This window comes from Varanus komodoensis, unplaced genomic scaffold (genome assembly GCF_004798865.1).
Source record: "Varanus komodoensis strain SLA01 unplaced genomic scaffold, ASM479886v1 scaffold1, whole genome shotgun sequence".
Classification (NCBI taxonomy): Eukaryota; Metazoa; Chordata; class Lepidosauria; order Squamata; family Varanidae; genus Varanus; species Varanus komodoensis.
The window spans coordinates 57,481,730-57,496,775 of record NW_025335268.1 but is presented as its reverse complement, the minus strand read 5'-3'; the positions used below and the strand labels follow the sequence as shown (position 1 = coordinate 57,496,775).

The following is a 15,046-nucleotide window of genomic DNA, read 5'->3' as shown; positions in this document are numbered from 1 at the left end:
AGCTCATCAGTGGGGATCATTGTTATTAAGGGAAGACCATGAGTCCCAGCACAGGTCCAAGGGTGCAGGTTGTGCCATCCTTGATCTAAAGATGTTTTCAATTCAGAATTTTAGGTCAAATAAATGGAAATTAATTAACCAAAATGTCATTACATATGGGTTGTAGAGGATACTAGTAATAGATTTGGCAATCAAAAGCATTTTACGGCACTGTAAGGGCAAAAAATTGAGTTTCAATGCTGTTGATTTTTTAAATATCTGCTTTCTATATTGGAAAATGTTTTTAAAAGATTCTTTATAGCTTAACAAAAGCTTGGTTACTAATTTTGACAGCACATTTCTTTTCTGCTTACCCTTTAATGACAGTCTAAGATGACCTCAGGTCATACCAAGATGACCTTGGGTCTTGCATCTGGTTGTATAAATAATACACAAAAATGTTTTTACTCACTAGTTAATATTGCCATGGGTCAGTTCTTTGATGGTTAAAAGTTGCACAATTGAATCTAAGGATAGGACGTATATTTAGAGATGGACTATGCTGGAGATGTTTGATGGGATCATTGCCAGGCTGTTTGTGGTTAAGGTGTGCAACTCTGTTACTTGAGTGTTTTTCATCATTATATAGGTTTCTCTCATTACATTATAATGAACCAATGTAGTCAGACTGGCAGCAATCATGAAGAAGGTGCTTGGGGGAATCCAGAAGTTTACAGAAGTGCATAAATTAGTGTTGGTGGGTGGAAACCTCAGACTGAGTCCATTGAGGACTCAACATCCTCGATAAGCATGGAATGTGGGCTATACCTTGGTGGGGGAAGAAATGGAACACCAAGGGGGAATTGAATGGAGCATTCTGGCTTATTTACTAGAACACAGAACAGAGGCCCTCCACACTGGAATATTTAAACTTAAGGCCTGCTGTCTGCAATGGACCTTAGCCTCAGGAAAGTGTGTATAGAATAGCAACCCTGGGAATGTTCATTAACCTGGCTCTGTTGTATGAAATACCATTTTCAAACCTGAAGGGGATGACTTTGAGCAAATGCTACACTGAGATTCCCAGCTCCATGTGTCAGCTGTGTCACAGTTGACTGACAAGTTTCAGTAAACCTCCAGTTTCTCATCTTAAAAAATCATGAAGAGAGATGAGCTTACAGATTCTTCCTTCACATTGTATTGCCTGTAGGTGGGAGGGAAATAGTTCTATCCATTCCTGGATAAAAGGACCACCTGTTAAGGTTGCAGAGCCGGAAGTGTGGCAATTTGCACTGTGCCTCAACTGAGCCAAGAGGTCTTGTTCCTGCTGCCGCTGCCACACCTATTCTAACAGCTGCTCTGAAGAGTCCTATCAGATATTTTCCTGTCGTCATATTTGCCATGGTGAATTTGCATAGGATCTTCCAGAATAGCTGTCCACTTTGTTCCCCCTTTGAGAGTCCAATATTGGAACAAGTGGCTGTGGAACTCTTGTGAGAAATTTGTGCGATCTGGGCAAGACCCAGTAGGGTTCTGCTTCTGGATTTATAGCTTCTTGTGGAGATTGTCTGGTAGCAAATCGAAAGAGGATGACACATAGAATGAGGGAGTATGAAGTGGTGATGCATTTTTCCCTATTCAGGTGATGAAAACTTATATCCTGGCTGCCTGTATTCCAGACCTTCTGCCATGATTAGCTGGTTTTGGTCTTTCATCCTGAGGTTCCACACCCCTGAAGTAAAGGATTCCTCTCTCAAACTGCAGTTCTCACTACACTTTTGTTTCTCTCTCTTCTTGTATCTTTTCCCCAGTTTTTCTTTCTGAGAACATGAATATTATTGTATTTGGTACTATGGCATGCATATGCCATGAAATGCTTGCTGTGTTTAAATGGCTTGAGTATTTTGTAAAAATTTTTAAGGAGAAAGCAACTGAATGAGAACTAAAGAACAAGAAGTCTAGTTGCTTCTTGCTTGCAAAGGGTCAAATCTGTGATTGGTGATGTCACAGTTTGTAAATAACAGCTAGCAGTAGCATACTGGATCAGGACTTCCCATATAATTTTTCCTCTGAACAGAATGTTCCTGAAGTTGCTGCTTGCTGTATTAAGGAAAGAGCGCATGTATGCAGCCTCTATACCATATGCATGGAACCTTTTTCTTATGACTAGCTGCTGACCTATGGGAAAAGACAAGCAGAATCTGCAGGCACTGGGGACAGGATTCACAGCATTGTATAGCTCCCTCTTCACTGGCACTCACTCACAGGAAGTGACAGTTCAGAAAGCAATAGCATGAAACTAAATGTGGCCCTTGGGTCTTCCAACTCAGCTGTAAACACACACTTTCTTCTCGGTAATTCATACATGCTCTGCATGAGATATTCATTCATTCTCTCTCCCCCGCCCCACTGCATTCTACTATAAACGGCCTTATACACAGTTTATCCATTAGACCCACAGGTGTCTATTCTGCTTGGTAGCAGCACTTCAGAGACAAAGATCTTTCCCAGCTCTTTTACATAAAGGTCTTTTTAAACTAGGGTGTAAGCCTGGGATCTTACCCATTTTAAAGCTTATATTTTGTAAAGTCAGGTGCCTTTTCTCTCCCCTCTTCACATTAGGACTTACCCAATTCTCTTACTGCTTTTTTGTTTCTTAAACTGTTTTGTAACATGTGTAGATTCAGTGGTAAGTGTTTTCATGTCACCATGAGTAGGAAGGATCAGGCTGCATGATGATTGCTGTTTTTTGCAATAGAGCCGATATGAATAGTTTGTAAAGCATGCTTAAGATATAAATCTTAGGAGACAAATGTGCCAAGCAGAAGCATGTATATTTCTTTTCCTTTGTATTTCTTTCAGTGGCTGTTCTTGCCTTAGGGATTAAAGGCTGGTAGGTTTTAATATACAACAGTACAATATCTAAGCCTCTTTTCATGAGTACTTAGTTTCCCGTGAGGCGGTAGTGAACATTTCCCTTTCAATCAATCCATATAGTTGTTTTATAGCCTTTGATGAAAAAACAGTCTTGACATTAAAGCAAGGATTCTGTTTTAAATAATCATACTGTCATGAAACATTCTAACTCAGCTATATTTTGCATGTTGGTAAGTAAGAGCGCAGAGGCAACTTCTGATTATGAAGTGACTACAGAGTGAGTCCTAAACCTCCTTGCTGTAAACCACTCAGATGTGCCACTTTTTGCTCCTCTGTTCACAGGAATATTGCAGATTAGCTCTGCGTTCACATCTATCTTGTTTGCAAAGAGTTCCTCCGGACCCTCAAATGAATGTGGAGGATGGTGCTTGTTGGGAACTGTCTGCGTATAGAATGCCTGTGGAGCTGTAGATGAGGTTAACTGAGGGGAACATTCATAGACGTTTAGAAATAGCGATTTTGGAAGACCTGTAGCTTTTCCTTTCAATGTGGTATAAAAGGTATGGCCACTATGTTTTATTCTTAATAAATATGGAATTGCTAAGGCATTTTAGGCTTTATTGATGTTGATTTTCACCTTGAAGGGTGATTAGTAATTGCTAACAGTAACATTGAGTGTAATCTTAGATTGAATTACAAGATTATGTTTTCCAGCTAAATTAGCTCATTGTAGTTAGTATTTTCTCTCCCCCCCCCCATAATAGCTGCAACATATTTTCATAGGCAACAGCACATATTTAAAACTGTGGGATATTATATCTATTCCTTAAGGGTAAAGTCCTCAACTTTTTTGGTTGCATGGGCACATTTGGCAATCTGAAGAGGCAGCCTTCTCTTTAGAATCCTAGATAGTGCCATGAAAGGCATTTAGGATTCATAATAGAATACATGGAGGACATATTAGTGACTAGGGAGAGTCATTATCTAATATTGTCAAGTACTATAAGGTTGTGAGAGATAGAAGCTGACAGAAACTTGGATGCAGGAGAGAAAGGGGGATCTCTGAGTAGTGTTTGTAAAGGGAAACAGTGATATATATCAATCGGAAGTTGTTATTATACATTGTTCTACTTTCTAAAGAAACAAGTTACTGACAATCTTGAAACCAATGTGCTTTTTGTAGAAATAAAGTTTTATTTTTATTAACTCAGTGTCATAGATTGTTTGAATGCTAGTGTCTCATTCTCAGGACCACATAGTCCATTGAAGGATCCTTATAGCCTCAGTACAATATTGAAGGAGAAGTTAATTAATAAGACTAGAATTAATTTCCTGGTGGCAGCATTACCTACTGAGAGAAAGACAGAGATTTAAGAATGTTAAAGACATTCCATATCCAAGCAAATTCTAAGAGTATGTTCATGACAAACAGATTGTCTTATTCAGCTAATTTCTAAAAAGTAGAAATGTTGCTTTTAAGCACATGTTTTGGTAGTGTCTAGTAGTTGCCTTTTTTGAGAGGAGGTTATTACACAAATAAATTTTATATTGGAATTGTCTTCAATATTAATTGACATACAAGTCCTTTTAAATTATTTATCTGATTCATGGAAATTAACAAATGGAAGGGGAAACTGCTGAAGCCTATGTATAATTACTAAAAAGTTGTGAGCATTTCATGCAAATTTATGTATGTTCAAGTGCCTGTGGGTTGGGAGCCCTTCTTAGGCACAACGAGAGGTGCCTCTGGGAGCCATGTGGGGGACCTCTCACTTAATGTCAAATTACGGATAAAGTTGCAAGAATTTATATTTTAAGGCAGAGTTATGCAACCTTTTGGGGCCTGTGAGCACATTTGACTTCTTAAAAGGTATCCTGGACACTACCGCAATTTGAAGTGAGTGTCACGTCTGAGACATAGGATGCTGTTGTCTGTGGCTAGAACAGCAGGACTAGGTGGGTATGGGAGAGAGAGGGCTCTTGCGGTGGGGGGGGGGGTGCAGTAGTGCCAAAGGCAGAGGTAGGAACACTTAAGGGTCAAATACCCAACAAGACTTGACTGTTCTGGTGGTGAAGGCAGAGGCAGAAAGAGTCAAGGGTCAAACATGGTATGACAGAAACAGTGATTCAGGCAAAGGTCTGATACTGAGAAAACATGGTAGTACCAGTGGCAAAGGCAGAAACAGGATTAAAAGCTGGCAGGAGTTAAGTCACGGTCAAAGGCAAGGAAAGACTGGTGGCAGGATCAGGAGTACAAACCAGCCACAACAAAGACCCATGTTGCTGTAGCAAAGCTGAGTAGCACAGGGAGGCCTTTTATAGAGCATTCCAGAGCACCTGGCTGCGCTGCATTATCACACAGTCTCTAGTGGTTCCAAGTATGCAGAGATCTGATCCTGTTCCTGCAGGTATTTAAAGGGTAGACCATGCTGCTCTTCTCAGTCACATCACTTGACAAAGCTGTGTCACTGGTTTGGGACACTGTGGAAGCAGTGGTGAGGGGGCTCTATCAGTGAAATCAGGCCTCTTACAAAAGGGAGGAGCATAGTGATAAATTGCTACAGGAATGGCTAGAGGGAGAAGACAAATGAGAATACAGCAGACAATACAGCTCTGCGAGCATAATTGGAAAAAATGTAAATTATAAGGTGTAGAAATGGGTAAAATCCAGGTTTCTCCCATTTAATTGTAGAGACAATTTGATGAATTTGCAAATAAAAAATGAAAATATCCAGAAATTACATTTAGGGTTACGTCAGGGGTTTCAGAATAACAAAGGAGCCACACCATTGCTTAGATGAAAATTTGTTTACATTTTTATAAAAAACTATACCAGACAGCCCACTAGAAATTAATATAAAGAAATTATTTGTCTTCCAATAAAAGTCATCTAGCAAACATAAAAACTACTTGAATCAAGTGTTAATAGACCTAGAAATCAAAAATGTGATTGGCAAATTAAACAAGAACAGATTAATCTACAGGCAAATTCTATAACATATTTAATAATGTTCTTATTCCACATTTGAAAACACATTTTACTTTCAAGTTAGGTGGAGAAGGATATGCAGTCCTCTTAGCAACACTTAGTTAGTAGTAATTTCTAAGTCCAGTAAGAATAGCAGATATCCTGACACAGACAGGTCAATTGTTCTGATAAAATAAGATTCTGAAATAGTTCCAGTTATTATGGTGAATAGACTGAATTACAAATTGCATAGAAGCCCTAATGGGCTGACTCCAGACATGTAATAAATATAAACTTTCATAGTAACTCCAGCCAAAATGCTGCTCCCATAATTTCATTAGATCTGTACAAAGCATTAACCAGGATTGATTGATCTTTCTGAAACAGATGTTAATCAATCAAGGCTTTGAAGATCACTTCATGAATTTAATCAAATTAATTATGAATCCATGGTGGTAATTTGGGTTATTGCACTAGCTCCATAATTTTCCATGCATACAAGGACAAAGGAGGAAGATCCATTGTCACTTCTCCTGTTTGTGATTGCAATCATGGCATCATAGGAAGCTGCATTATACCAGATCAGATCATTGGTCCATCTAGTTCAGTAAACAGTCTAATTTGCACAATTGAAAAACACCTTATTAATGCCGCAGTGAGCTCTGCTGCATGCCAGTGCTTGTGGGTGGCCATCTTAACATTTAACACCCACACATAGTGTGTCATAAAAACTTGGAGAGGGTGGGTTTTACGAAGTTTAAACTGTCATGTAACCCAGCAACAGTCCATGGGTTCTGTGAGAGCTGCGTAATCCGTGCATAACTACATCCCTCAGGTTAACAGGACGTGGCAGGTTGTAGCCCGCTTTCAAATATGTAGCACCAAAGCCCACAATGGCTTAAAGAAGGCAGTGAGGGTTCAGTGACCCTTGTATAATCCATGGCCCATTGATGGGTTATGTAAAGGCTGTTTAACCCTTGCATAACAGTTACAGTGATCTGCTGTGATTATGCAACTAGGTCACTGACCAACATCAGCACTTAAGTGTTCCAGGCAGGATTCTTCCCTAGCCCTTCCTGGAAATGCCAGGGATTGGTCCTGGGTTCTGCTGCATGCAAAGCAGGTACTCTAACATTGAACTATTCTACCCCCTCGAACCAAGGCCAATGAGGACAAATCCTGACCTCCAGAAATCTATTTTAATGATCTTGTTTGCAGATGGCATCCTTTTGAATGCCTCCAGAGATATTCAGAGGCTGAAAGAGTCTTTAAAATAAATCCATGTCATTCTTGATTTGCTACAGTAAATCAAAATTGATTTGTCATTTTATCAACACAGAAAAAATCAGAGGAATTATCTGGCTAAGCATTGAAGTCATCTAGTTTCAGATATTTAGGGACTGCAGTCATAAAAGACTTTAAACAATTAAGGCTGCAGTCCTTCACTTGTTTAGACAAAAACAAATCCTACAGCTCTTAGCATGCTCCAGCCAACATGGGACTTCCTTCTGCCTAAACATACAAAGGATTTCACCCTGACAGAAATTTCAGTTCGTCCTTAGGCGCAAGTAAGGAGATAACTGAATGCTTGGAATGTCGCAGTGTGTCTTGGTTCGCTAGAATTCCTGGGTGGTTCAATGTGATGTGTGAATTTGGAACCTTGGGTTGCTGAGGGTGAACAATCCAGGAGTAGGCATTTCTAGATAGTTTTCCAAAATAGATTCAAAGAAGACACGGTTGGTTGGCAGCTAGATTGCTTTCTCTTAGAGCCCTAATAGATGATGGATTACTGTTATGTGTGAACTAGCTGTGTATGTCACCAAGTCCATACTTACTGTCTGAGTTATACAAATAAACAAATAATTACTATATATAACGCCACCCCTATTTAATTATTGGTTGAGACAAAAATGGAGAAAGCAATACCATTCATATAAACAGAACATGTGTCTGAACTTCTTAAGAATATAGGGAGTCCCCAGATTACAAATGAGTTCTGTTCCCGAGAAAATGGAAATTAAAATTTTAGCCAAATTTGTATGTAAGTTGGATCATTTATAGTCAGCCCTCCATATTCACAGGGATTAGGGGTGCAAGACTCCCATGAAAGTGGAAAAACAAATAACTCTAGCTACCTGCCCCCAACTCATCAGTGCATTCTTTCTGCAGCAAGGAAATGCTGGAGAGATTTCCCTCTCCTGATAGTCAGGGTAGGAAGGCCTCTCCTCTCACTGTGGTGATGCTTTGGAAAACTTCCCTCTCGCCCCTTTCACTTCCTCTCTCTTTATGGTGATGATGATTTCCTGCCATTATTTTTTTAATTAATAGACTGTATGACTGTTTGTTTGTAAGTACAAGTTTTTCATAATTTGGATGTTTAACTTGGGGACTGCCTGTTGGTGTAGCCAGACATTTATTACTACTGCTACTACATTGTATCAATATCCCTTATTTTTCCTCTTGGGAGGAACCCAAGGTGATTTATGTGGGCCTCCTCCACTCCATATTACCCTCACAATAACAACCTGTGAGGTGGGTTGGGCTGAGAATGAGTGATTGGCCCAAATGGGGACTAGAACCCAGATCGCTCAGATTCTCAGACTAGCTCTAACCACCACACTGGCTCTCTAAAATTGCTAACCTTAATATGCCTTGGATACTTTAAATGCAGCATGATAAATTGAAATTGAATGGTTACTTCTGGCTTAGATGAAGTAGATTTTAGCCAATGAAAGCGTAGGCCATAATAAATGTGTTAAGACTAAGGTCTCACAAAACTCTGTCAATGGTGGTTTAAAAAAACAACTAAATTTTTACAAAACAAAAATTAACTGAAACATAATACAGCCAAAGGGAAAAAAAATGCAATTAAAATCATACCTGGGACCTTTAGATACACAGCAATTCATTTACGCTGTCAAGAAACTCCTGTCCCATTTTCAAAGCTACAGTGACTCTTGTGGAGGTTCAAATCATTACCCTTTATTAGCACAAACTCAATAAATAGTTCACAAATATCATCAAAATTACTCTCATTTATATAGCCTTTTTCTTTTTAATATTGTAAGTTAATTTGTCATTAATGACTATATTCTACACTTCTCTGTACCAACTGGCCAATTGGTAACCATGTTTTACTTTCCAATTCTTAGCTATAATCTATTTTGCAGCTGTTAATAATTTGTATTAATTTTTAAAATATCCCATCTGCATTGTTCTTCATCAAATATCGACAATAATGCAATTTCAGTATTTACTTCAGTATTTCAGTATTGGCTTTCTTTAAAAACCTCTCTCCAAAATTTCATTATATCCACATTCCCACCACATATGGAAATATGTACCCACCCCCCAACCACATTTTCAACATCTTTGCTATCAGTGTGATTCGATTTTACTGGAGTTGGGTACCATTTTCATACAAATTTATTAAAAATTCCTTTATTCTTAGTGACATGCAGTTTAATATTTACCTCTCACATATTTTTCCAATGGTTGTGTTAAGCATGATTGAATAAGTAATCATGGAATGCTTTGCTTTCTTTAACTTTGTGGAATATTTCTTTCTCCCTCCCTCCCTCCTTTGCTTTCCTTTAAAAAATAGCGGTATTTTCTTGTCGGGAGTAATCATGCAGAAACCAAATACCGTGTTTTGAAAATTGATCGCACGGAACCAAAGGATTTAGTTGTTATCGATGACAGGGTGAGTATATTGAATTCAAGTAGAATTAAAGCCTTTATGGCACTTTTTCTTTTACTTTTTCTTTCCAGAATGCCTGCTTTTATGAGCTAAGGTCGAATAGATAAGCTAAGGAACAATAGATAAATAGATATTTTTTGGCAGAAGTGGGTTGGCAATAACTGGGAATTATTTCAGAACATGCAGGGTTCTATTCAAAGGTTCCTTTCCTCCACCAAAAAGGCTATCCTCCTACAGAAGAACTCTTTCTATTGAAGAAAGGGAACCTTTGGATATTCTATTTAAGGGGACCAGGTTTGCCTTTAAAGGTAACATAAAATCATTTGAAATAAAGAAGATAAATGCAAACCATGGTGCCCTAAGAAATGCAAAATTTTATGTGAACATCCTTTTAGCTTATAGCAGCTTCTGCTGAGATAAAACTGGAAACTGTGGGATCCATGAATTCCATCTAATGTACTGTAACACTAGAGTGGTAACAGGGTTGCAAGATCAGCTGGTACAAAACACTACAGCCAGACTGTTGTCTGATGTGTGTCATATGAATAGTGTTACACTGGTCTTACAGCAATTACAAAGGCTGCTCATTTATTTCTGGATCCAATTCTAGGGGTTGGTCTTACTTAAAAACACCTAACTAGCTTGGGGCCAGGATAGCTGGAAGATGGCCTCCTGCCTTATGAGCCTGCCTATACTAATTATCTTCAACCATGACTCTTCTTTATATTCTTTCAGTGAGGCTAGCTTGGTGGGAGGATGGGACAGGGCCTTTTCTGTGGGGGAGCTTTCTCTATAGAACTCCTTCCCTAGGAGGATCAGACTTGCCTTCAGCAATCTGTAATGGTGTTTTTTGTTTTGTTCAAAACTATAGTCAATGCTGATGAGCAATTTGTTGGTGTCATGTACTTTGTTGCTCTGCTTTTAAGACTTTGATAAACTTGTTTTACAATTTGCTGCTTTACTCTACCTTGAGGACCTATTGGCTGAAAGGTAGAATAGAAATATTGTAGTAAGTAATTAATTGAGCAAAGATGTTCCTGTTGTTGATGCTTCAGTATTATTTGGATGAACCATAAGAACATGTAAGCCTGCTCTATGGTAGTTAGAATTATTTTTAATTTATTCTAGTCTGTATGTGTTCTTGATTTTTATCTAAAGTGTGTAAAGAAAGCACATCAGTTTAGACTGGAGTGTGTGTTGCATTGGAACACAACTCAGTTTTGTGCTACACATTTCACAGCACCTGGGTCACACTTGATGCTCTTATAAAGCAGAGCAAGATGGGGAAAACTGTAATAGAATAATCAGTTTTCCAAAAAGATATGAAGACAGTCCATTTTGTAGAGGTCAGAGCCTACAGCTGCTGAATGCTGTTTCTAAAGGAATACTTGTTTAGATAATTTTGCACTTTCATTTTGAAGCATGTATATACCCAGCAAGAAGTGAGAGAACTGCTTGGTCGCTTAGATTTGGGAAACAGAACAAAAATTGGGCAGAAAGGCTCCTCAGGATTATCACGTGCCGTCTCTGCTTTTGGTGTAGTAGGTAAGGAATGTCTCTTATTTTCTTACTGGGCTTAATGGTAGGAGTCCAAAGTATTTTATGGAGGGACAACAGCAGCAAATAAACCCTCCCACCATGGCTGCAAACATAAACTAAAGGACACTGGTAATCTGAAGCATTTGCATGGATACAGCAGCACCTAAGATTTGATGGCTGCTATTTATGTGAAGAACATTTGAACTCAAAATTAACCTATAGTGTTCCATTAAGAAAACTCAAGCAATGCTGTTTGAAATAAGGGGACAGAAAATATATGTAGAGGAACCTGCTGGAAGAGTGGCCCAAAGTCAGAGCAATGTGAGAAGATCATCCTAGAGAGGCAGAATTTTTGCAGACTTTGCACTGTTCCATAAATTTCAGGAGTCCTGTTGGGGCAGCTCAAAAATGCTTTTCCATGCTGGTCCTAATGGTCAAAAGCCATTTACTACATAGATCATCCCAAAGAGGCCTGGTTTAAGCACAATTTGTTGATGTGGGCATGCTCCATTGTAACAGGCTGCTCTGTATGAATTTCAAATGACACCTGAAACAGGGTAGCAGAATGTAATACTGCTCAGGCTCAACATTTCAGCAATTTCCTGCTCTCCTTGCAGCTGTAAGACTCAGCCCACAATGTTCACTAGGTTCCTCCTTACCACAACCCTCAGAAGCTTACGGAAGGGAGGAGTAGGAGGGAAAGGTCTGTTGGATAAACTTGCCTTACACTCGTCACATTGGATATTGCCCTAACAAAGTAGGGTCCTAAGGAGAGTATCCCACAATTGGTGAAGTACCACTGAATAAAACCCTATTGTTAAGTGCAACCTAATCCTTTGAAGTTAAGGACATTCTAAAAAGGACACAGGTTTGTGGTTGGTTCTAGAGGCTGCATATACATGCAATAGACGTATACAGAATGACTCATTGTGGACAAGTATAAATAAATCCTTCTTCACAGTACCAGAGTAGCAGACTGGATGCCAGAAACTTTGGGTGACAAGTAGTTAGATGACTGTGATTCTTAAAAAAATTTAAGGAATGAAAAGTTAATCTGAAGTGTCATGTCAAATGTTACAGAAAGTTGAAAAAATAGTTTTCAATAAACAGTATGAAGGTCTCAGTGTAACATTTTCTTATTTTGCTGGGCGATTCTTTATCTTGTAGTGTTGAAAAGTTTTTCAAGTGGAAGCTAATAAGGACAAAATGTAGAAAAATAATCAGTCACTGCACAGTAAGTTACACTGTTGTTTCAGACATTGATATGAGGTTCTTTCAGTTTCCTTAATTCACCCCAGCACTGACGTGATGAAGTATGCACTGAGAATCCAATAAATATTTTTATAAAGACAAAATCCCTGAAGTGAGCAGCCATTTTGAATAGCACTTTTTAATTTGCCTTCATTAATGAATAAGTATACAATTTAAAAAGAACTGCAGTTAACGTTGACAAAATACTGAAAATTAAAGGAGATCAATTAACAGATGACAGGTTTTTCCATCTCCAGTTTTGTAAGGGCTTGGAAAATGCTGTATAATTATTGGAAACCTTGAAAGGGATTGAATTTGGTCTTAGCATTCTAGTAATAGGTTGTATCAAGTGACAAATACAAATGAGAAGTGAAGTAATGCATTCTTTTTCCTACAGGTTTTGTCAGATTTTTAGAAGGTTATTACATTGTGCTAATTACAAAGAGGAGAAAGATGGCAGATATTGGAGGACATGCAATATATAAAATAGAAGATACAAGTATGATCTACATTCCAAATGACTCTGTACGAGTGACTCACCCTGATGAAGCAAGGTAAATTAGGGTTCCACCTTTAAAGGAGGCTAAAAATCATTCTAAATATATAAATTACCCATATTCACAATGCTGCATTTATATTTATGATAACAACACCACGCACAAAAGATAAAAGCTTGATACCCCTCAGATAGAGCTGGCTGATAGTCATCAGACCTTTTTAAAAAACATCCTTCATGTATTGGTAGAATCTGAAGCCGAAGAGGTTATCTGGTTGTTTTATATTAATATTTGAAATTTGGACTCTAAACCTCACTGCCTGTTGGGTTTGTACTTCTTGCTTGGGATGATTTATTCATTTTGCTTTGTCCTTCGGACATTGTGTCAACAGGTTCCTATGCATTTTTTCTGTCCCCTTTCTTCAGCAGTGTCCCAGTGTCACATTTTCTGCCCCTTAGATTCATTAGTCTCCAGAATTTATTGGCTTCTGGTCCTCAACCTTTCTACAAATCTTTCCTTAGAGCCTGCTTTTCTCTGCAAGTCATATATACTGAACCCACTGTATTTGAGTTCTTTACAAACATGTTACTGTTGGCTGTTTCAGACCTACCTTAGGATGTTTATGTGAGTTCTGCCAATTCATGCCAGAGGCATTAAAAGGTAAAGGTAAAGGTCTCCCCTTGACGTTACGTCCAGTCATGCCTGACTCTAGGCGGCAGTGCTCATCTCCGTTTCCTAGCTGAGGGAGCCAGCATTTGTCTGCAGACAGTCTCCGTGGTCATGTCGCCGGCGTGACTAAACTCCGAAGTGCACGGAACGCTGTTACCTGCCCACCGAAGTGGTACCTTTTTATCTACTTGCATTTGCATGCTTTCAAACTGCAAGGTTGGCAGGAGCTGGGATGGAGCAATAGGAACTCCGTTGTGCAGATTCAAACTGGCAACCTTTCGATCAACCAGCCCAGCGGCACAGCAGTTTAAACCACTGCGCCACCTGCAGTCCCTTTACTGCCATAAAATTTCTTAATGCATTTCTACAATGTTGACATTTTAGAATACCACTAAATGGGTTAAAATGGTATGGCATGTCATGTCATGAACAGGTGTGTACATCCCTCAGACTCAGATGTAACTTCGTAAGCCTCCACTCCTTCCCTCCCTTTCACAAATCTTATGACTCTGCCTGCTGGGTGGCTCCTGCTCATTGAGAGTCAGATGACAGGAACACTAGACACTTGTAATTGGTCCACTTGTGTCACCTCTCTTCTCCTGAGAGGGTCAAGGCACTCCCTTTCAATCATATCTCCCCACAGTTCTGAAATGACTCCCCCTTTTCCCAGTTGCGCTGGTTCTGCTAGGAAAACTTGGAACTGCCAAATCCTCTGCCCAACTCTGCCTCCTCCTCAGAAGGGTTCTAAAGTCTTCCGAAGACTCATGTAGGTTTGCTGGAGAGGAAATGAGGGAGGGAGAGACCTGCAGCAATTACAGAACAAACACAGCAAGGAGCAGCACTATTTTATTTTATTTTATTTTATTTTATTTTATTTTATTTTATTTTATTTTAACACGTATTTATAGGCCACCTATAACTGCCAAGGCTTTCCTGTTACACTAAGGTAGTCTCTAGGAACAATGCACTTCAGAAGGGGTACTTTCCTGAATACAGCGGTCTAGGATTTTTTGCTGACAGTAATGCACACTTTCAGAAGGAAATATAGTGCAAACGCTTAACCCAATGTTGTCTAGGCAGCAGATATTCCTAATGCATCCCAATCTTATTCTATATTTCTAAAGAGGTAAGAGCCTTCTGTCTAATAGCCTTATAGATAGAAAGAAGGTAACATGAAAGAGAGAGGGAGTTCAAGAATACAGTGGTACCTTGGCTCACAAACTTAATCCGTTCCAGAACTCTGGTCATGACCCAAATTGGTCGTGAGCCAAATCAAATTTCCCCATAAGGGTCAATGTAAATAAGGTTAACCCATTCGGCAACTATTTTTTTTACTCACAAAAATTTGAAGCAAAGTGACAAAGAACAACAAAGATCGAGGCCATTTCCTCCCCAGTGATCGTGTGGGGAGTGGGGAGAGATGGGCACGATCGTGGGCATGCTGGGGGGGGAGGCGGGTGTGCTCGGGCAGGGAACACAGGCACAATTGTGGCCATCTCCCCCCCAGCACGAACGCGGCCATGTCCCCCCGCCCCTCCAGCATGACCGTGATCGCACCCGTGCAGG

At 39.4% G+C, this 15,046-nt stretch overlaps 1 protein-coding gene across 1 annotated transcript in view; it reads left to right on the top strand.

Moving 5' to 3' along the window:
- Positions 1-15,046, top strand: part of FIG4 (FIG4 phosphoinositide 5-phosphatase) — a 102,827-nt gene that overhangs the window by 6,005 nt on the left and 81,776 nt on the right. The window contains exons 2-4 of the mRNA XM_044426684.1: positions 9,429-9,527; positions 10,946-11,069; positions 12,712-12,868. Of these exons, the coding sequence (XP_044282619.1) occupies positions 9,429-9,527; positions 10,946-11,069; positions 12,712-12,868 (380 nt within the window). The remainder of the gene's footprint in view (positions 1-9,428; positions 9,528-10,945; positions 11,070-12,711; positions 12,869-15,046) is intronic.